General features: G+C 33.1%; 1 protein-coding gene across 2 annotated transcripts; it reads right to left on the bottom strand.

The window, feature by feature from the left end:
* Positions 1–1649: 1649 nt before the first annotated feature.
* Positions 1650–19360, bottom strand: LOC128230008 (sushi, von Willebrand factor type A, EGF and pentraxin domain-containing protein 1-like). Of its 2 annotated transcripts, XM_052941984.1 has the most exons (26): positions 19094–19360; positions 18799–18949; positions 17967–18083; positions 16908–17034; positions 16641–16765; positions 13433–13621; positions 12921–13112; positions 12404–12658; positions 11903–12103; positions 11536–11727; positions 11063–11247; positions 10667–10961; positions 9692–9865; positions 9195–9356; positions 8441–8639; positions 8141–8310; positions 7875–8039; positions 7279–7509; positions 6885–7055; positions 6498–6701; positions 6046–6309; positions 5662–5844; positions 4794–4949; positions 4434–4466; positions 3830–3905; positions 1650–3173 (listed from the first exon to the last, which is right to left on the bottom strand). In XM_052941984.1, the coding sequence occupies exons 1-26, from the start codon at positions 19142–19144 to the stop codon at positions 3047–3049; spliced, it is 4395 nt and encodes a 1464-aa protein (XP_052797944.1). In that variant the 5' UTR covers positions 19145–19360; the 3' UTR covers positions 1650–3046. The 2 variants fall into 2 exon arrangements, with proteins under 2 accessions (XP_052797944.1, XP_052797953.1); XM_052941993.1 differs by lacking the exons at positions 1650–3173; positions 3830–3905; positions 4434–4466 and adding an exon at positions 4560–4594.
* Between the last annotated feature and the right edge of the window lie 2437 nt (positions 19361–21797).

Here is a 21797-nt window from a genome sequence, read left to right as displayed (position 1 = left end):
TATCTTTATCCTTTTTTTAAATCAGATCTCACAAATTTACCGCTCCTTCAAAATAGATGTTGTAGACGAAAATTTATTCCAACATTAGATTTTATGACAATGAATTAGTGCAATACATGAAAAGTAAACAAATTACCTTGCGTTCTAGTATGACAATCCTCGTTTGGAAATACATAAATTATGCTGAATCAGGGCGGTATTGCATTTTTGAGCCATCTTGTTTTTGTTTGTTTTTTGCTTATGAATATTCTAAGGATTGTTCTTTGAAAATGATTTCACTGTACCAGCTATATCATATATATGAAACCCACTAACAACATCTTAAAAACGAAACCCGCTGATACTGATTTTAATCAGTAATTCAGGTGGGTGGATGCTTTTGGAAATTGAAATGTGTTGGAAACCGATTTATTTTTAAAACCATTGAAAACTGGGTGACACCATACATCATTTTTATCAAGCAATTTAAAAGAAGTTAATTTTATATTTTAATATCAAAAAAGTAAGATAATACATTATTAACGAAAAAAAATCACTCCGCCCTTTAGGATTGTGTACTTACAAAATTTGTGTCATGTCATACAAAGCAAATTCCTCCTTTATAAGAAACATGACTACTACGTATAGATTATGCAGCTCATTTTGCTACCAGATAATTTGGGCCAAGGCTTTGAGTAATAGGCAGGAAATCACCTTTTAAAAGAGCCTATCCACCTGGGCAAGGGGGAATAACTATTTCCTACAAAACGACGCATTGGCGGCATGATATTTTCCCTTGTCCCAGGGGCAAACCGAGGAAAAAATGACTGAGAGCAAATCCTAGGACACTCTGAAAAACCTAAGGTCGTCGCTCTTCTCCATTTTAAACTACTAGAATTACCACACAATGGTATTTAAATAATGATATGGAGAACTCTAAATGTATAATATCCTTGCAGCGTTGACTTTTTTTTCTGACGTGAGATTTAAATTATAATCTTTGCCTTAGGAATTTTATTACATTTTAAGAGTCAGCCATAGAATCCCGGACAAGATGTTAAGCGGATACAACGTCCTTATCAATTGGTATTCACTTATATAGAGATAGTTAGACAGCGAGTGATTTTCCACAGGTGAAATGTTACAGTACAGACCCAGTGAGACAGCCAACCGGGAAATATATTTTTTTCAGAATGATCTGTGTTGCTTGTGACACCTTCCTATATCTCAAGTTTAATTATAAGGGTTTAAACACACATGTTTTGTTGATAGCATGTTTTTAATTCGTTCCAGCCTAGCTTTTTGCCCAGCGTTGCCAAGAATCAGTGCGGAAATCGGACGTTAAATGAAATCACTACCTCCGACCCTAACTATTTTGACAAATTTCTCTGTTCTAGAAGTTGGATTTAGACAACAAATTATGCAGTTTAAGTACCCTGGAAGTAACCTCCGCCTCCAACACCGCGGGGCTCAATATTTATGTGTACATAATTACACTCAAATTGTAAACTAACTGGTATTTTACCTCTATTGCAGTCGAAACCAAAACATAATCAATCTCAAAGAAATATTTCTTCGTCTTAAGTCTATGTTGGAGTGCCTCCTTTATGCGAATAATTATTTCATAATTTATATCATGATGTTTTATCGACTGATACAAAACGACAATCTTCAAAGAATAATATTTATTTTATATGTTTGATATACAATTGATATTGTTGCTCGAAAAAGTATATACATGCCATGCGTTGTAAATATTATGCAAACAAATTAATACCAGATACTCAAATGACAGGCTTAAATATTTCAACAATGTAAGAATGCTCTGGTGTGGAATTCAATACTGGTCTTATTTCGATCTAGGAACGATGTAGCTAATCGGATTGCTCGATATAAGTAACTGATTTATTACAATTAATGGAGTCACTGATGTATGACCATAAGACTGGCTTAAGTTGAATATCAGAAACCACACAACATTGTTTGTCTGTACTTAATTTTACAAATTAAGATGTTTAAAAACACTGTCCATCGTTTCTAAGTTTCATTTGGAACACTCAGCAGTTTATGTGGGAACTTCAAAGATCAATTGACTATTAAACTGGGACGGCAAATGCTTTAACGTAAACGTTTGTTTTAATAATGTACCAATCATGTTATTTTTTACATGTTATAGAACATGGCAATATAAGGATAATATTCCTTTACAATACACTATTTACCCGGAGATATTTTTAACAGCAAAAATTCAAAAATAATCGGTCAACACACCAACACTAAACTAAACTACTATGTGTTGCTAACGTGAAAAGCTTTAGAATAGTCACGTTTCACAAAACCACAGAAAACCTGCATGTGCAATTTTAAAACGCTGATTAAACCATGTTACAGTCTGGTTTCAATAATAGCCAAATACGAACGTTCATGTTCTTCTCATTTGTCATTTCCTTATCAAACCGAGGCACTTGAAGACCTTTACATAGGTAATGAAGCAATACATAAAGTAAAAACATGTACGAACAACATCATTAATTAAATATTACAATAAAAACTACAGGGACAAGCCAAGTAGTCGAATATTAAACAAATCATGTTATGAGGCGGAAAGGACGCAATCAACAATACATTAGATACTCAATCGCATAGAATCAACAAATACAAATACAAGCACCATATACATTATAATCCTTTAAACACAACTGTCCTTAATTCATCATTATAGGCAGTCGATAACAAAGTGGGTCTGATTTTCAACAACAAATACATTATTCATTTCTTTAAGACATAATGTACGATGTATTAAAAGATTTAGATTCACTTGTAAAATATATGATATTTTGCTTTAATTTTGAAATTGTTCTAAAGATAAGTCCTGTTTTTAGAGACTACATTTAGACTACAAATATATATGAGACATGCTAAATAGTCATAAAATAAGCAACAATTCAACGTCATATGAATGTCTATGTTTCATATAACACACCATGTCATTAAAATTCTCCAAGGTCCAAACTATGCATACAAAACAAGATATATTGCTAGTGACGATTTATGTTATTGTCACCCATTAGTTAATATCAAATCGTCCTTTGCGTTTCTTAAACATTGACTTTACTGGACAAGGTATGTCGTATGCCTGTTGTCTTTTCGTTGGACTGGGTTTGCTGACATTGTATTCATTGGTCCTCGATGATCTGCAATTGAAAATTTAAAACGTTCTGGATACAAAAATATGACTGATTCAGTAAAATCTTATTTTTATATTTATACAAAGTTGCAGAACACTTATAAGCATACTTTCAAATAAATATATATTGATGATATTAAGCAATTAGCTAAGCATGCTCTAAATTTTATGTTTTTATTAAATTTTAAATGTTTTACAAGTTTCTTATTGAATGACCACGAATGACCACGAATGAAATGATCTATTTATATCTTAAACAGTATTTTGTTGATATCATAAATACTAAGGATACAAACGAATATTCGAATATTCAATCTGTTTACGAATATTCGAGGATAATTTGGGAAAATCAGGGTCCGTCTCGCGTACCGGCTACGACAAAGACGGGTTAAATTGCCCCGGCTATTACTTTAGCAAATAATAAAAGTTTACTACAACTTCTTAAGGATGTATTTTTGTCATTGAATATTCGATCAAAAGAATTACAGAATATTCGAATATCAATTTTGCCATTCGTTTGCATCCATAATAAATAGGGACGTAGTTGCCAAATACACACACATGATTTCGTGCAAAAACTGTTATTCCATTAGTTATATACGATAAGTATTTAATTGATTTTTTTATGATGAGGTACTAAGTTTGAATTTATTTTAAACTTACCTATAACGAATGAATGCGAGTACAACGCCTACAAGAACAAATAGGCTTACTCCACATCCAACAGCTATCCCGGTCACTATAATATAGAACAGGTAATTACTACTACTTTAATTTTATTTTTCATCTTAATCATCAGGGGAAAACATGACATGTTCTCCCGGATTCCTAAAGGTCACTTTCAAAGACGTTCGGTACCTCATTTTCATATATTAAATGACGATGACGATAATTCACATATTTCAAAATAATTTACGTCATCAAACAAACTTTATTCATACTTTACTGTTGAAGTTAAAGTTCTTACTAGATGTCATCTCAGTATTTGGCAACTATTTAAACAGAATCAATTCGGTCAGACATACCATGTGTAACGATTGGGCATTGAACTGTGATAATCGGCTCATAAGTAGCGCAGGTTTTTAGGTAGGTTTTCTTTGCATTTAATTACCATAAAAAAGAATCTGGCATGCGTCATCTTATAATGCATTCTAAATATTATATCAATTACTTTCGGAATGCCAACTATCTGATCACATGAACAAATTATAGGCATATGTGTTACTTGTTATGTTGTTTAAATTCAATTAGGTTATGTTTGTTTTACCTTCCAGTCTTTCGGGTTCGACTTCTTTAAAAACTAAAATAATAAACGCATGTTTATAAGATGAAATTTTATTGCATAATAATAGAAACATGGTTAATAAAGGCATTCGGTACCAAGTATGACCTTGTTATTTCATTTATGTTGATATATCAAACTTGATCCTGAAATGATACGCCATTTGTGTTAAAGCTCTCGACCTATTTTCATGAAATTTAAATGAGAAGTGGAAGAAGCACTGTCCCTTTAACATGTGATAATTATGTTCTAAGAAGTGTAAACCATAAACACATAATCTGTAACATTTGACACACCATCCTTAAAAGACCAATTACCCTCTTAAAATAAAAGTTGTGATATTACCCGAACACTCTTCAATGGACGCAGATCCTTCGCCAAGTGTTGATTTTCCATCAGGACATAAACTGCATGATGTTTGTCTCTCCTTTTCCTGGTATGTGCCAACAGGACAGAGTTCGCAGTAATCAACGTTAAAATACGTACCGCTACCGCAGGGAACTATTATTTGCAAAATATTAAAACGAAAAGGTTATACCATTTGCATGGAACAGAAAGGGGTAATAAATGTAATCAATAATTCAAGATTGTTAATGAATATTCTTTAGCTTCATGAGCACCTTTTAAGAAATATTCTTCAGAAACTTTGACTTCAGAACAGCTTGCAGAGAAAGAAATCAATTGTGATGTTCTTAGCGTAATTCGTTCATATTCATGACTTAAAAAGGCCACATTTTGCGAAGTATTCTGTCTTAAAAGCAGCCGATCTCGGTTGAATGTGTTTTTGAAAAAAAAATGTTTTAGTGGGTTTTTACGACTCAGTTTTAATGTTAATAAAGTCACTCATTTTCAATGACTTGCATATTGCGAGTGTGTGAATACATGCAAAAAATCAGTCTTCATATTGTATATTGTAATATCTGCCCAGTTCTATATTTAAATTATGGTTAGAGCATCTCACGCGTGCTAGTTCACGTCTTATCTTAAGGTGTTGGTCGATTGTTAAATATTTGTTTCAGGAATTGACAATGATTTAAAATAAATGTGTCACAGCGCGAAGAAGTATCTATATTGTTGTGCTAATTTTGCGCCATGTAAACAATACCCGCTACATAAATGTATGTTTTAGCATATTTATGTCCAAACATCCTGAGCGACCCACAAATATTCAAAACCGTACTTAAATAGCAGATCTTTAATACTACCACAGTACCACAAAAATAGCCGACACGAGTAAATCCCGGCTCACAATCGGCTTCCCCTGAAGCCTCAGTCTGGTTTTGGTCTAATTCATAACTGTCTTCAAGAACATGAACAGTGAAATTCCCATTTTGTATAGCACCCATTACTGCGTTGAAAGCTGTTTCTAAATCTCCTGCGCCTTTTGTGATGTCACCTTATTAAAAACAATGTACAATTAATTCAACGTTCTGATTTTGAAATCATTTCAGTCCATAGTAAATGATTATTGATTATATTCAATATTTCTAATAACGTATTCAACTATTCGATACAACGTCAGAAGAAGCAATAATAGAAAAAACAGGATGTCAACAAGTGTCCTTCACACTTTTATACTGAAATAAAGTCTGATTACCGTTTTGTGGGTTTGTGCTTATAGTCATTCTAAATCCAGCAAATTCAGTTGAACGTTTCATCCGGGAATTGTCATCACAGTCCGTCACTGTTAATTCGTTTAATGTACACGCATTTGTTTCAATTACTGAAATACTCTCAACAACGGTCCTAGCCTTTGAAAGTATTTTGGTGTTTGTTTGTAATGCCAAATGCTGCGAAGAGCATACAAGATCTTTGTACTTCGCAGAGTACCTAACGGAAAGTGACTTGGGAACAACTGTTTCTGCAAGGTAAAAAAAGTGCAAGAATGTTAGTAAAAACAACATAGAAAAATAACTAAATGTATTTATCATATCATTTGAAATGAGTAGTTCTAACGTTATGTTTCTATTTCGCAGACTTACATAAATCGTCTTCATTTGTTCTAACTGACCATTGAATGTGTACATAAACCATTACATAACGATGTACCTTTGCAGCTTGGAAGTTTTCGTAGCGGATTTGAGAAAGTGTCAAAATTCCAAACATGAGCCGTTTCAGGTCCGCAATAATAATTGTGAAGAGGTTCCATGTCAAATTCAAAGCCTTCATCGCAATATATACTGCAGTTAAATGTTCCATTGACTTGCTTACATTCAGCTGTTCCATTTCCTGGCACCACGAGTGCTGGACAATCTATCAATGTAACATTAGTGTTGAATGGTACATGCGTACAAAAACGAGCTAATTTTATTCAGAGTATTTTCATATACTGTGATTTAAGTATAATCATTAGGATTAACTCAAGCTTTTATTCTGCAACTCAACGACTCAACATAAAACCTACTTTAAACTTAACGTAAGAAAATATTACACGACCTGGACAGTCTGTGTTATTGCACGGTTGAAAGTCTTCTGAGAGGCCTGCGCAATCGTCCCCACCGTTACTCGGTGTCGGATTGGTACAAAGACGTTTTCGTGACATTTGGCCACGGCCACAAGTAGTTGTACATTCCGACCAATTCCCCCAAACACTCCATTGGCCATGTTCTAAAATTGAGTATGCTTATATGTTCCATCCTGTTAATTAGGCTACATTTTCATTATCGCTGTTTATATTTGATGATACAGTTCTATTCGTAGAGAACACCAACATTGCGATAAGGACGAGAGAAAAAATTTCGACGTGTGACATCGGAACAAGTATTTACATTAAACTCAACAAACAACTTCTTTTAAATAATCGTTCTTAGTCATAACAAAGAAAACTTACTTTTTTCTATTTCACAATACTTTCCGGTATAATTTTCCACACAACTGCAATTGTAGGAGGCCACTTCATCAACACATGTAGCGCCATTCATACAGACATTTGCTGTACAGTCGTCAATGTTGACATCACACCTTTGACTGGTAAAGCCGACATCGCAAGTGCAATCATAACCATTTAATCTGTCGCTGCATTCGCCATGGAGACAGGGTTTTGACATACAATTGTCAATATCTGAAAGTTAAAAAAAATACTTTTCGTTCAGAAAATGCCTTACTACTTGAACATAAATATCATTTGTTTAGGATAACCACTCTTTACTGTACATGAAACCTTAAATTGAATAATTACTACGTCTATACGCTCGACTTTACAGAAAAATGTAAACGATAGGAAAAATAGTATTACCTTACAAAAAACTATGTCGTGGAAAACAATCAAGTAAAATTAAGGGTACAAACCCGTAAGATATATCCTTTTGTATCAAATAGCTTTAATCGAAACATCTGAATTAATAAATGTATGAGTGTTATCAATAAAACATAAGCAGGAGATTGGTGAAATTTTCCACACAAAACTGAACTCATATAAAAACATACCGTCACACTGGCTAGGTATATCAATAAAAGCCCCATCAACAATCGATCCGTCGAAATCTTGCCATCGTAACAGATCTCCAAATTGATGAGAAAAACAGTGAACTTCGCTTGTCATATCTTTTTGTCCGTGCCATAAGTTAAGTTGAGATAATGTAAAACTTGAATCTTGAAAACAAGAATTGGATATACAATGTATGTTAAAATTCAAAAGTATACTATCTATATAATCCCGCGTTAGTTTAAGATTTTATTCTCAAGGGACATACCTGCTTGCACATAAACGGTTTTCAGTTTGAAACTTGAACAACTGGTTCCAAAATTAATCGAGTTAGCCAGAAACCCATCAATATTCACAAACACAGAGCAAACGATGAACTGAATCGTAAATCTATGCCACAGGTTATCAAATGCTAAGACGTTCTCGAAACTTTTGCACCTGAAATTGTTTTGTTTAAAAGTATTTTATAGACACACACACAAATAAACTCATGAAATGAAAAAAGCGTGTCACTCGTCGTAAAATGCAAAAAATAAATACCACACAAAGTAAATGCTCAAAAACTTACATTATTTTATTATGACAAACTTCACTAAAATTACGGATTTCCCAAATAATAATGCCAATTTCATCCTCTAAATGTATTTCAAACTCTGTTGAATCAGAATTAGCTTTAATCCAAAAGTTCATCGTCAAATCAGAGACACTTGTGAGGTTCTGTATGATACTGGTGACACTGCTGTTCCCGTTGAAAATTATATCGAACTCTTAAAAAAAATATTTTATTCGTTACAGTAATCATTGATTAATATCATCGTTTTGCAGATATATCAACAGCTTATAATTATCGTTCATAGAATCGTGTGAATCGATTTTCAAGTGTCCTTTTTAAAGCTGCACTTTTACATATTTACTATTTTTACAACTTTTTTATTTTTTTGTCTTCGAAAGAGCACACTTTTGCGTAATAATCTGCAAACCAATGGTAAAAGATTGCTGACAAAAGATCAGATCGCAGATTTGCATATTTCCGTTCGAAAATCAATGTATTATGGCGTAAACCGTTAGAAACGGTTAAACAAAAATGCAATTAACATTAATTTTTGAACTTAAATATAAAATTCTGCGATCTAAGTTTTCGTCAGCAGACTTATTTCACTGGTTTCCATGGATTTTCGCAAAAATTGGCACGTTCCGAGTAAAATAATTGTCCAAACCTTCAATCTGTGAGAGTGCAGCTTTAAAAGATTTCTTTATCCACGTGAGTGTTAGATATGTAATCGGTGTATTGCTTTATGGCTGTATCATGTTTTCAAATTTACCTTGGCAATCAGCGCGACTGGATGCCCCAAATGTGAGCGTTGATTTAGAATCCAAACATCGTCTGCACATGACTTGCCCATGCGATGGCTGGTAATGACCAACATCGCAAGGAAAACATGGTTCTAATCCGTTTTGAGAAAATGTCCCTGGACTGCATGCAACTGAAATAAAAAAGTCAACTTCATGAAGTAAATTCATTAAAAGGTAAGGATGCCAGTAAATTCCTTTTTTACAGTTTTTGTTATAATTACTTTGTAATTCTTACCTATCACAACATAAGGAACAGTCAGCTTTTCAAGACTTCATAGGGAGTTAAAACTAGTCTACGAGTACCCAGTCTTATTATTTTCACACTTGTCTCAATATTTTAAGACTTGACAAATATTTTTAATGAGAGATTTTGGGAAGAAACTGGCGATAAAAACTGAAAGAATGGTATCATATTTAACATACATTGTTGAAGTACCCACGTACGACGTGTAAGACAAATATATACCTTTGCAATCTGACAATTGCGTAGATCCTTTTGAGTTTGTCGAAAACCCTTCAGGGCATGCCTTACATACCGACTGACCACTTTCAGCCTGGAAAGTTCCCTTTGGACATAGAATACAGGTGGGATCCATGTCGTATACACGCTTTTGGTAGTAGGTGCCCTCCGGACATTCAACTAAAAACAATTGCATAGGGTTCAAGCCAACTATATTAGAGGTATAATTTAACAGGCAGTCTTTATTTTTGGAAAATAAATAAACCAATTGATCTTCCCATCTGTTGTCAGCTCACAGGCAGACCTTCACAAACTTTGTAATGTTGCCAACTGTTTTTAGCTTACAGGCAGATCTTTATAAACTTTAAAATGTTGGCAAATGTTGTTAGCTCGAAGGCATGAACTTTGTTATGTTGCTAACAGCAGTTGTAAGCTCACAGACAGACCCTCATGAACGGTGAAATATTGTCAACTGTTGTAAGCTCACGGGCAGACCTTCACCAACTTTAAAATATTGCCAAATGTTGTTAGCTCACGGGCAGACCTTCACACACTTTGTAGTGTTGCTAACTGTTGTTAGCTCACAGGCAGACCTTCACACACTTTGTTATGTTGCTAACAGAGCTCACAGACAGACATATCATTATAAATTGTGTGAAACGTTTCATACATATGTGATACGTATTTCGTTTTTGCAACATGTTTTTTGTGGTGGGTTTTATGAAAGTCTAATCTTAATTGTTTATAGCGACAGTGTATTCTAAAACTGTAAGCATCCATGATATTGAGGCAAATATAAGACTTTGTACTTTTGCATTCGTTATGGTTTTAAAATTATACCTAAAGCTTCTACGAAATGGCACATTGCAATTTAGCATACATAAAGATTGAAGTAATTGATTGTTTTAACAAGACAGTAATTCCCTCAACATAGAAATAGTTAGGAACTTAAACAAGCTTTATTACTAGAAGTTTACTTACTACATCTTAAACTTTCTATGGAGTTAACGGAACCTTCTGTACACATTATTTTCACAGGTCCACTGCTGATATTAAAAGACGATGCAGTATGTTCACCAAACACTTCATCACGTTTGCTTTCCATAAGTTCGCCTAAACTATTAATCAGGTTTTGGCGCTGATTTTGTAAGACAATTATGTTTTCTGTCGGTTTCATTTTCAATGTGATTTCGATCGATAGTCGGTGTTGCATCAGATCATTTGAACCATTGGTGGCAACGTCTCTCTTTCGTCGAGAGGTTGATCCACAAAATATCTGAAGTTATTATGCAATGCAGTGAATGTTGACGTGAATCATATTTTGAACATTTAACAAATGAATGTAAGAACTTGGTAAAATTCAATTACTACCAGTACCTGGACGCCGTCGACATTGCATTGGCTGTCATCAGGACATGCCTCTGGTTGAAACAAATGGTTTGATCGCATCTGTTGAATAAAATTGTTTGCAATTTGTTGTTGTGTTGATTTGTCTTTACAATCACCACTGTAGAAACACTCGGCAAGTAACGTTACCCTGAGAGAATATGCATGCTCGGTAGCTGAAATATTATGCATACACTATATAACATTCCTATGTGTGCTAAATATTATAATTTAAAATCCGTATTTACTGCCGCTTTTGCAAAGCGGGAAACAATCTTCAGTTTACGTATATGTTAAATATTTTTCTTTTCCAGTTTTTGAGAAAAACATACCGCAAATGAGTGTTCATCTGATTTGATATCACCATCAACGTTATGAACAATGACATAACTATTTCTCAAACCTTAGGAACTTTATGAAAATGTACTATATAAAAATATTATTGCTATGTTATGTTTTATTACTTTTGCAAGGTTTAAACTGCGGCGTTGGATCCCATTTTACTTCCCTGGAACAAACGTACAGTTTTGTTAGATCAACATTTGGCATTTCCGTTCCGCTTCTGCATTGTCCCTGACAGAACGTGCCACCAAGCCAGTTATCGCATACAACTGCCCCGTTTCTGGGAGGGTTGATCATTGTGCATTTCAATGTATCTACAGTAGAAATAAATGTTCCATAATTGTTCCGAACATATTAACCAGCATAGACATGTATACATATATCAGAATTTAATCACAGTGCACGCATTTCATTTCGTTTATTGAGTTTACCACTTGCTGTCCATAAACAAAATTTATCTATAACACAATTAGATCAATAAAAACATACTTTTACATGTCGATTGTGTTCCGTTTTGCCAGTTCCAATAAGCAAATAGTCCATTTTTACTTTCTTCGCATGTTACGTTATCACTGCCTTTCAGTAAATTTCCTGGCTCGCACTCAATATCACAAAGTGATCCGGTTTTATACCCTTGCGGACATATAACCCTTACGTATGGAGTTGGATAAATTCTTGAACATTTTATATCTGAATGCAAAATATAAATGTTGCTCTTACAACAACTTTTAACTTAGAAAATGATATATGGGTGACAGGTGGATCTTAAAATCAGATGATTGCTCGGGTACCAGCTCCATATACAACTACATTCACAAAACAATCATTTCATCCCTTTTGCAATTATTTATAAATGATATCTGATCTTAAGTGTTTGCCGCCTTATAACAATGCATTGCGTGTCTATTGGGCCTTTAAATAACATAGCGAGACTTACCATTGTTGTATTAAGCATATCAGTGACAGTTTCAATCAAACACGTGATCTTACCTCGTACAATGACATTGAATCTGCATGGTCTTCCCTTGTTTCCAGCTTTATCCCTCGCTACATACTCAATTTCATAGCGGCCGGGATATAGTTTAGACTCAGGTCCAGGGCCGCGACTTATCATGACATTTATTTTGCCATTGCTGTTGTCAATTGCAGTTGGTTTTGGCCAAGAAACGCTTGATGTGTTCGAGCCTTTATCAGTTCCTGAGACCACGATGCTTGGGCAAGTATCAAATTGTGGTGGTTCTACGTCTGTTGAGATATTTTTAAAACTAGAGTAACAAATTTAACACTTTCTGTTAATAGTTGATAACTTTATATAATTTGACCAGTTTGATATGACATGGAAATGAGTTCGTGAAATGTGTGTTCTAAAATGTGAATACATATCTTTCTTTTATAAAACCATTATTTAATAAAATGAATAATTCAGATAAGTAGAGCGCTAGAAATTAGCAACCAAAATTTTGTAAACAACATCATTAATATGATGAAATACATTATGCATACACACCTAAACATTTTGGTTCTCCTGTTCTCATCCATAATTTATTATTGGAGCACACGATAGCCTTTGCAACATTTTGTGGCATATCAAAACCGGGTATCTTACAATTGTAAGTGCAGACACTACGGAAATAGTTCGCGTTTGTACATGATGGTAATCCTGCACCCTCTAAACTTTGAAGCTTAGGACATCGTATAGCTAAAAAAATACAGTTTCAATCATATATCAATACCATATTTCAAACAAATATACCACGCAAAAATATGTCATCATACACTTTGAAAAAACATTTTGAACCACGTCGTCAATGACACCGTTTAATAACATGCATATACGTAGATACCGTCGCAATTAAATCACACGCTATTTTTTGCCCGGTTAAGCTCCGCCTACGTGTAGCATTCCCTTTAAAGAACACTCTTCATCTAGGTACAAATCAATCACCCAAACGACCGGAAATGCATATATTATTTGATATACTGTTCAATTTAATAAATGAAAAAAGCAAAAGCATGTACCGCTGCATGAAGGAGCGTGACTGCCCGACCATTCGTTGTTCTCTTGGCAAACTCTGACGCTTTCACCAATTAGTTCATATCCATCGTAGCATCCGTATTGACACCACGCTCCTAATACAAATTCCGTGCTTGGATGACATATAAAATAACCATTTTCCAACTCCTTTGGTTCGGGCTTGCATCTGACAACTAAAGAATTCTTGGTGTTAGTGAAATAGTTTAACGTCAGAGATAAATCATGTTAAGTATTGAACTACAACTGTTTATTAACATTATGTTACATTTTCTTGTTAAAGCCATGTTTAAATGACATGCTAAAGAGATTCAGTTTTGCTGTAGAAAATAGTATTTCATAATTACTTCCCGTCGTAGCCAAAATACTGGTTTTCTGTTTGATATAAGAAATAGATAGTTTACTAATAATAACATAATAATGATAATGATTATTCGATAATCTGCTTTGTTATCGAGTATCTACTTATGAATTTTTAAAAAACATTGATACTTTAAAAATGTTTTTCGACGATCACAACTACATTTATAGAGAATCATCACAAGGAAAAGGTTATGGGATTTTTCAAACAAACTTTTTAAAAACAGTGTAAAGAGTTCGGAAATAAAGTATCAAACATTATAAATATTATCCACAAGAAAACGAACAGTTTATTTGAACATTGCGTCAACAGCTTATCGTAAATCAATGTCACAGGATCAGATTCAACGATTTATTCGTACATACGAGTTATGATTCCATGTATATTACAAGGTATGTAAAATGTAATATTCAGCTTATCCCATACGTGTTAATATTCTCAAGTCGATATTAAGCAGGTTTTGTTTACACCAAATGTTCGTTTATAGCTCTGCAACTAAGAGCCCCAACAGTTGCTTAACATTAATTTTTACAAGCAAACCTATATCATTTATCAAACTGAAAATACATAATTGATATTATGGTTTCATTTAAAGGGGTCTCAATTCTTTCTCGAAATATGAGCAAAAAACTCATAACACTCCTTAAATAATACACGCCACATTGTGATGGAAGTTTTTTTTATTTGTACGAAAAGAGACCGTTGGCAAATTAAAACTTTGGAAATCTTAATTCAAGCAGTGGCCTTCACCTTGCTCCTGCAATTCCAAAATCAAATCTCAACGTGTTCACTTTAAAAGTTGAATCACTGCACATCTTCTAACTAAAAGTATCGAGCTAAAACAGTTTTCAATAGTCTGTTAAAATAGCCCTGACCTTAGCTCAACTAACCCCAAGTCAAATCCTATATAAGTCTAAACAGATAGTTTCATCACAAATATTATTCCTACTTCAAGCTATTGGGCAGAAACAGATAAATCAATCTTAAAACCAGGAGTTATGTTCGAAAAAAATAATAGTTCTGGTTGCTGACCGTTAAAGTTAAAACGCATTATATGTTATGCTTTGATCCTATTTCGACTTAACATGTTCCCCCACCCTGAACAAGACAATCGGTCGTTACAACCAATGTTAAGTTATATCTACCAAAGGATGAATATAAAACGACCGGATGTAAGGAGCTACATTTTGCTGATTATTGTCACATATTCGTATTTGTTGCGATATATATCAGTGGTTCACAATTGTACATTTCGATGGACGTTAAACATGAAGTTATATTATTGTTTAGCAAATTATGATTGTTTCAATTACATGTAAGATAGTTATCAATGGATTAATTATTTGTTTTCTCTCTCCTAGCTTCCAGTTTAAAGAATGAAATGTATTATGAATTACAGGTTTGCCAAAAAATAAAAAGGAATAATTAAATAGGCAGGTATATAATAAATGGAATATTACGATAAAACGATTTTCTGGTGACCTGCATCACGTCTCGTTCGGTGAGTAAACATGTATCCGTGTATACGTGTACACGTGTTTACACACCGAACTCGACGTGATACAGGTCACCAGAAAAGCGTCTCATCATAATATCCCCTATGAACTGGTCACTCGATAGGTCCTATATCGTTTTCTATGAACAGTGATCACTAATTATTTTCTCAGATAGGACCTAATTACCTTAACTTAGAACAAGACACATTTGCAATTGTGCTTAAGTTACACATGCTATCTTTTAGTGTGTTGAAAACTATTGTATAAATAGAGGATACATGTATTTGTTGATATAAGTGTAAAATCGTATTTTATTTACGTATGTCGTAGAAAAACTTAGTTTACGAGTGTTGAAGCGAAGTGAAAATGGTGTTATTTTATTATCATGAATGAAATAAAACACGATCTGAAACCAAAATCAACAAACTTAATGTTTCTTGTGTGCTTATTTTCCGATTTTATTTGTATTAAAAACAACATTTAAACACCCCATTTTTGGGGAAAAGTGATTCCTTCGCCACTACCAGAATTATGTCTATCACGCAATTGTTGATAGCTGATGACGTAGCTGTCAATTTCTATTCATTGTTTATTGAGAAACAGTTTTCCAACAGTTTTTATAGTTTATTATATACTTGTTTTTTAGTACAATAACTTCATGAAAATTATTCAATGAACTGTTATTTATGCATCTATGTTCCAAATTATAATAGTAAATGCACGGAAGCACTTTCAAATTTACCAGGGAACGAATATATCCTCAAATTATACAGTCGCCTTTTAATGAATAAAAAATAAGGAAGTCATAACGTTAGGAAATCAAATGTGAATAAACATTGGACTTAAACCAGTTGTCCAACTTTAAGAGGGTTTTTTTCATAATGTATGGATATCTATTCACCCCACACTCAGAGATCAGTCTGATTCGCTTGAACAGGTGTTATATTTTTAGATAAAGAGTGAAGGCCACGCTTTATTGTTGACAATTCTTCATGCATGGGTGGGGTAAAAAAATCATTTTTTGTCGTGTTACTTTTCTGCAACGTTCTTGTTTCAAAGTCATAGCGTTTAACAATATATTTGATACATGTAAAATTTATATTTGATAGAGTTATTTGATTTAAACGAACGCAAATGTCCGAACATCCAACTTCAAGTTTAAGAAAACCTTTGAAAAACAGGTTAATTATTTTTCTGATAATTAGTAAGTTTGTTGTTGTTGTTTTTGTTTTGATTACGGGGTCGTTACTATCCTTGATTTTAAAAGTAATTTTTAAGGTGATTGAAGAATAAAGAATATTATGTTTCCCATATCCATTATCACAATACTATACATACTTTGTATATGTATTTGCATGGTACATGTTGCACGATTTCCTCGTCTGTCTTTTGCCTCGTATCTAACTTCTGTCCACCCTTCAGGAAAACGACTCCCTGACGGTCGACCGTACATTCTCTTGGCGCTTAAATGTTAATTATTAATATAAACATACTTATTGTATTGAATATATCAATAATATGACAGTGTGAATGTAATTATTGTATCTAAAATGCGATCAATTTTAAGGGAAATATAATAAATAAGTTTTAATGTGTCGTTCTTACGTTACGTATCCATCTCTATCATCTTTCGCCGAGGGCTCATTCCAATAAACTTTTCTGTAAATCTGAAATGGTTCTATTTCACCATACGTAATTCCGTTTGGACACATCAGTTGTGGTGGAGTGGTATCTTTAAAAACAGACGCAACAGTTGAATGATTATATAATGTTTTCTTTGGTTTTTCACATAATGGTTTCATCTTTTCAATAGAACAAAATAATAATGAGCGCACAACGCAATACCAGGCATTAAGTTAAACTTCGATAAGCATTTAAATGAAACTTAAACGTGGCCAGTGTAGCTTTTTGTTTAAGAATAAATGTTATTACTACTTGGGATTGCCAATTCGAAAAGAAGTCAAACAATACGTTAATTGATGGCAGGGCCCCAACAAATATCCTCAACACGGCGTTCAGTCGAGAGTTTATATATCTTTCCCTAATCCTTTCAAAAATGCAACAGAGCATTCATAGACAACCCAAGTGACAATCACCGCATCAATCTTATTGGTATTTTTTTTTCTTATGGGTTGGTGAAGTGGTCGTGGCCGTGGCGTGAATACGACATTAACATACGTGTCAGAACGACAGCTTAACACATATTAGTCGTTCTGGTGCCTATTCAATGGTATGTAGGTGCTGCTTTCGGGCCTGCAAGCGGGATAACGCGAAACAACCAAGCCAACACGCCAGAGTGGCATATTCTTTGTGGTCAAAATCACATGAAGACTTTCTAACAAATTAAACGTATGAAACAAACTTATGATAAAAGGTTAGGATTTGAAACGTTTTGATAGTTCATGCTACAAGGTAATTCTATATAGATACCATTCGACCTCCGTTTAGATTAAGTAGTAAGGCATTATGTCCAAATTTTGTTCAAATATTAGAATAATTCACAAAGATTGTGAAAGATATGCAGAGCAATATATTTTTGGAATAATTCAATGCTTAAGAAATCGTTCATGTAAAACAAGAATAATAGTCTTTTCATGAATAATGTAAATACACACATCGTCCTATGTATTGTGATGAATTCAAAGGTTAAATAAATCTTAGTACCGCTAGGCCGTGGTCTGTACCATAAACAACTGAAGAATGTTAAAACGCAGAGAAGTGCTTCCCCAAATCCTCGTTTTCGTCTCACTTTTTGAACTTTATTTAAACCTGTTGAATTATCTGAAATATCAGAAAAATAATTTATTTGTAAGGGATCGGAATTATGGCACCATTTGACTTTTAAGAATTGTTATACGGCGGCTGTTCTAAAGGTATGTGTATACATAGTTATACAGAATAAATTCGTTTAATTTGTAAAATCAATCTATTCTCTTACAGTCAATTATTGTTCATGCATGTTTTCGGTTTTAATTGATAGAAAATATGATCAAGCAAAGCGGAGTCAATTAAGTAACTTATGTAAAAAATCACGCATTTCTTTCTTTACATTGAAATTTAAACTGCATTTTTGAATAAGGGTTAAACAACATAACAATATAAATATTAAATTTATAAAGATTCGTTTATTTATTGTACCACAAAACAGTTATAACGTTTTGAAGAATGAAGTATCTCTAAACATATTTTATAATCATTTAAACAGTTACTAGCGTAAACGATGTGCATGGTCTTTGCTTGTTCTTATTAAATATGCGAAGTACCGAAACGTTATCTATGATTCTCTTCCATTTTCATGAAACATAAACCTCCATTTACGTTCTCACTAAAGTAGAGGTCAACATATTAATACGTTATTAGAAAGTGTGCGTATTTTGCAAACCCCTTATTTTTTTATCACTATCGATTTTTGTTCTTCATATTTCCTGTTCTAGACAACTTCTGTTTCAATAGTTACTGGCGAAATTAATAAAAAACAATAAGTTACTTAACTAACCTAAAATTTCTTTCCATTCTCCTTTAATACACCTGTAATGAGTATGTTTCCCTAGGTGGTATGAATGGCAGTCTATGTTGTCATCGTTAAATCTGTATATATTACCATCGGAGCAATGTACTGTCCCTGGTATATCATTGATGTCACAGCACTGTAAATACACATGGTCGGATTGTTTGTGTATTTATGAAATTATGAATGTGTACGTACGATAACTGCAGTTCAAAAACTTATATTTGACCCAAAAAAAGAGTAAATTTGTGCAAGCTATTGAATGTGTGAAAGTAATATTTACCTTGCAAATTCCCATCAATACTATCAACAACACTGAAGCTGCTTGAACCATCTTGTTATATGTAAAGTTAAATTCATTGCATTAAAAAGACAAGAAGGTTCGTGTCGGTAAAATATATTAACAGTCACATATAATACTTGCTTATTATGTTCAACATATCAAATCCGCAGAATATATGCTGAGTACTGCATTAATATTCACATTATTATCATCTGTAGTTATATTCAAAAACATAATATAAGGTTATCTAGTAAGGTCCATCTTGGAAACCTGTCATATCTTGAATAAATGAAGTGTCGTACTTATAACTTGAAAAACATTCTTTCGATTTGTTGTTGAATTTTAAGAATATTGTAATAAGGGGAAGAGGAATAGAAAACATATAAACTTTTGAAAACATTAAGTATCTAACTTGAAACATCATTATTTTGTAAATACTTTGATGAGAACAAAACAATGTCGTAACAGGGAAGAAGAATTTAAATCGGTAATAGAATACTTGTCCTAAAGTAATTGACAACAAACGCAGTTGTATTCCCATTCACATGGTTCATGTATCATAGTGCACTCAATTCAGTCCGATTATCACCCATTGCATACTCCAAATCAATTATTTCCTTACATAACATATAACATGGGTGTGAAATGAAGTAAAATTAGCTTTAAAAAACACCTTTTCTGAGGGATAAACAACATCTACAATGGAAACAAATGGCTAAACAGACCAGAATAGTGAAACAGATTTTAAAGATTTAATTAATTTCCTACAAAGTGTTTAAAAAACAATCTGTACATATGTCTTGTTATATTGAGATTTATTACAAAACAATGATAAAAAGGTAAAAAGTAATTATCGTTTAGCACTGTTATTTTGTATATTTCAATGCCATTACATTTGCAATGCAGTTTTTGGGGGAAAGGGTAAGTTAATTGTCTACAAGAGTATTTGATTTTATGAAAATTTTGCAGAATCATGTTATCTTTAAACCGACTACGACTGGCTCGGAATGTTTTGGCATGTGACGTCATTTTCTTCAAAACTTTTACATAGGTAATCATTTGGAAGAAAAGATAAGCTAATATATGTCGCTTTTATTTTTTTAAATGTTTTCTTTGTTTGTTCCCAGTTTAAGTACAATGATGCTTTTTATTATGAAACTCAATTATCCCACAGTTTAAAACCTTTTATTTTATAAGGCGGACTGTGTGTGATGCCCATAGTTTCAAACAATGACTGCATTGTATCTTTAAAAGTTTTTGCATTAGGTGCTCTAAATTGTATTCCTTCGTCTGCAGATAGAGTTGGGATCTCTAATCATTGAAACACTAGGGGTTTACCTATTAGTCTATTATTGTTTTATTATTAACTTTCCTTGAGATAATGCATACTTTGATAAGATTGACCTTTTACGTTTTTTCTCTTATTCAGGATTGTTTGGATAAGAATGAGGTTTGTGCACGTAAACTGGTTAAATCCCAATAGATTTATATATTACTGACCGTTCCAAGGCATTACCTAACAATCCTTGATAAACATACCTAGTGGTTTTATATAGTATATGTGCACTGGCTGTTTGTGGAGTTTTGTGCAGTCGTTTCATGTTTCTTGTTTGTGATTTTTTTGTGTTCTATGTATTTGCGTTTAAACCGTGCCATTAAACGGGGCTTATGTTTAAACGTTCGGCTACTGAGCCAAAAAGTATTCAATCTGTTTTCTTTAATATGATTTAAAAATGAATTATTTATCTTCGTTAGAAGTAGTTTTTAAAGCATGTCAAAATGAGTTACCCAGCACACTATTTTCCTATACTATTTTTGAAAATATTCTCTTTGAAAGTATGTGTTAAGATAAAAACAGAGTAGTCTTAATAGGAACTGCATCAAAAGCGAAAAGTATCATTTATTTAAATTAAATGACACATATTGTGTATATGTGTATATGTACTTAAAACAGAATCAATGAAAGATCGGGATGGTAGAACTCTTAACTATAACATTATTAAAATGTGCAAAACGCGACATGGGTAAAGGAAACTAAATGAATTCAAAGCGAGGAGGACGTTTAAAGATATTGTCCAAAACTTACAAAACTTGTAATTGATTTCGACCTATGCCTCTTCTTTTAAATCACTTGTCGGGATTTTAACTAGTAGGTGATATTTGTTTTGGATTAGAATATCATTACTTTTTCTGCCATCAGTTCTTTTTCGATGATCAAAATAATAAAATAATCATACATGTATGCCCAACATGCATATTTCGCAAATTTATAAACTTTGATAACTATCATTTGTTTGTTTTATTAAAGCCCTTGAGTCATTTTAAAGCTAAAAAGTGCATATTTAAAACTACTTTCTATTAAAAGAAGTCATATTAAACAACAGACGTTAATGTGATAGAACCAGTAATTATCATTTCACAACACATTTTGAGCGCGTGAATGCCGGACACCAAAGTTCCATCAGAATGTGACCAAACAGCGTGCGGAAGTTTTCAATGATCAGTATCGCACGTTCATTATTTTGCGTTCAAGCAAATCGCATGTTTTTGCTTTGTGAACAGTTGCGCGCTCATGCATCGTTTGAATGCCTCTATTATTGCGGATAAGAGGTACGGCAACATATAACATATAAAGAATATCTATGTTATATGTTAAACTAGTGATTTATTTTCTTAACGTTCTCTTAACCCACATTCAACTTCT

Source organism: Mya arenaria, chromosome 1 (assembly GCF_026914265.1).
Source record: "Mya arenaria isolate MELC-2E11 chromosome 1, ASM2691426v1".
Lineage (NCBI taxonomy): Eukaryota > Metazoa > Mollusca > Bivalvia > Myida > Myidae > Mya > Mya arenaria.
The sequence above is the reverse complement of the archived record's forward strand: the minus strand, read 5'-3'. Positions and strand labels throughout refer to the sequence as shown.

Bases quoted from the DNA above. Each gene is read 5' to 3' on its own strand.
- LOC128230008 (XM_052941984.1), bottom strand. From the start codon at position 19,144: ATGGTTCAAGCAGCTTCAGTGTTGTTGATAGTATTGATGGGAATTTGC. The intron at 8,311-8,440 runs GTAAGTTTTTGA...AAACAATTTCAG, and splicing joins GTTTGTCATAATAAAATAAT to GTGCAAAAGTTTCGAGAACG. The intron at 3,906-4,433 runs GTAAAACAAACA...TCTATATTATAG, and splicing joins CGAACCCGAAAGACTGGAAG to TGACCGGGATAGCTGTTGGA.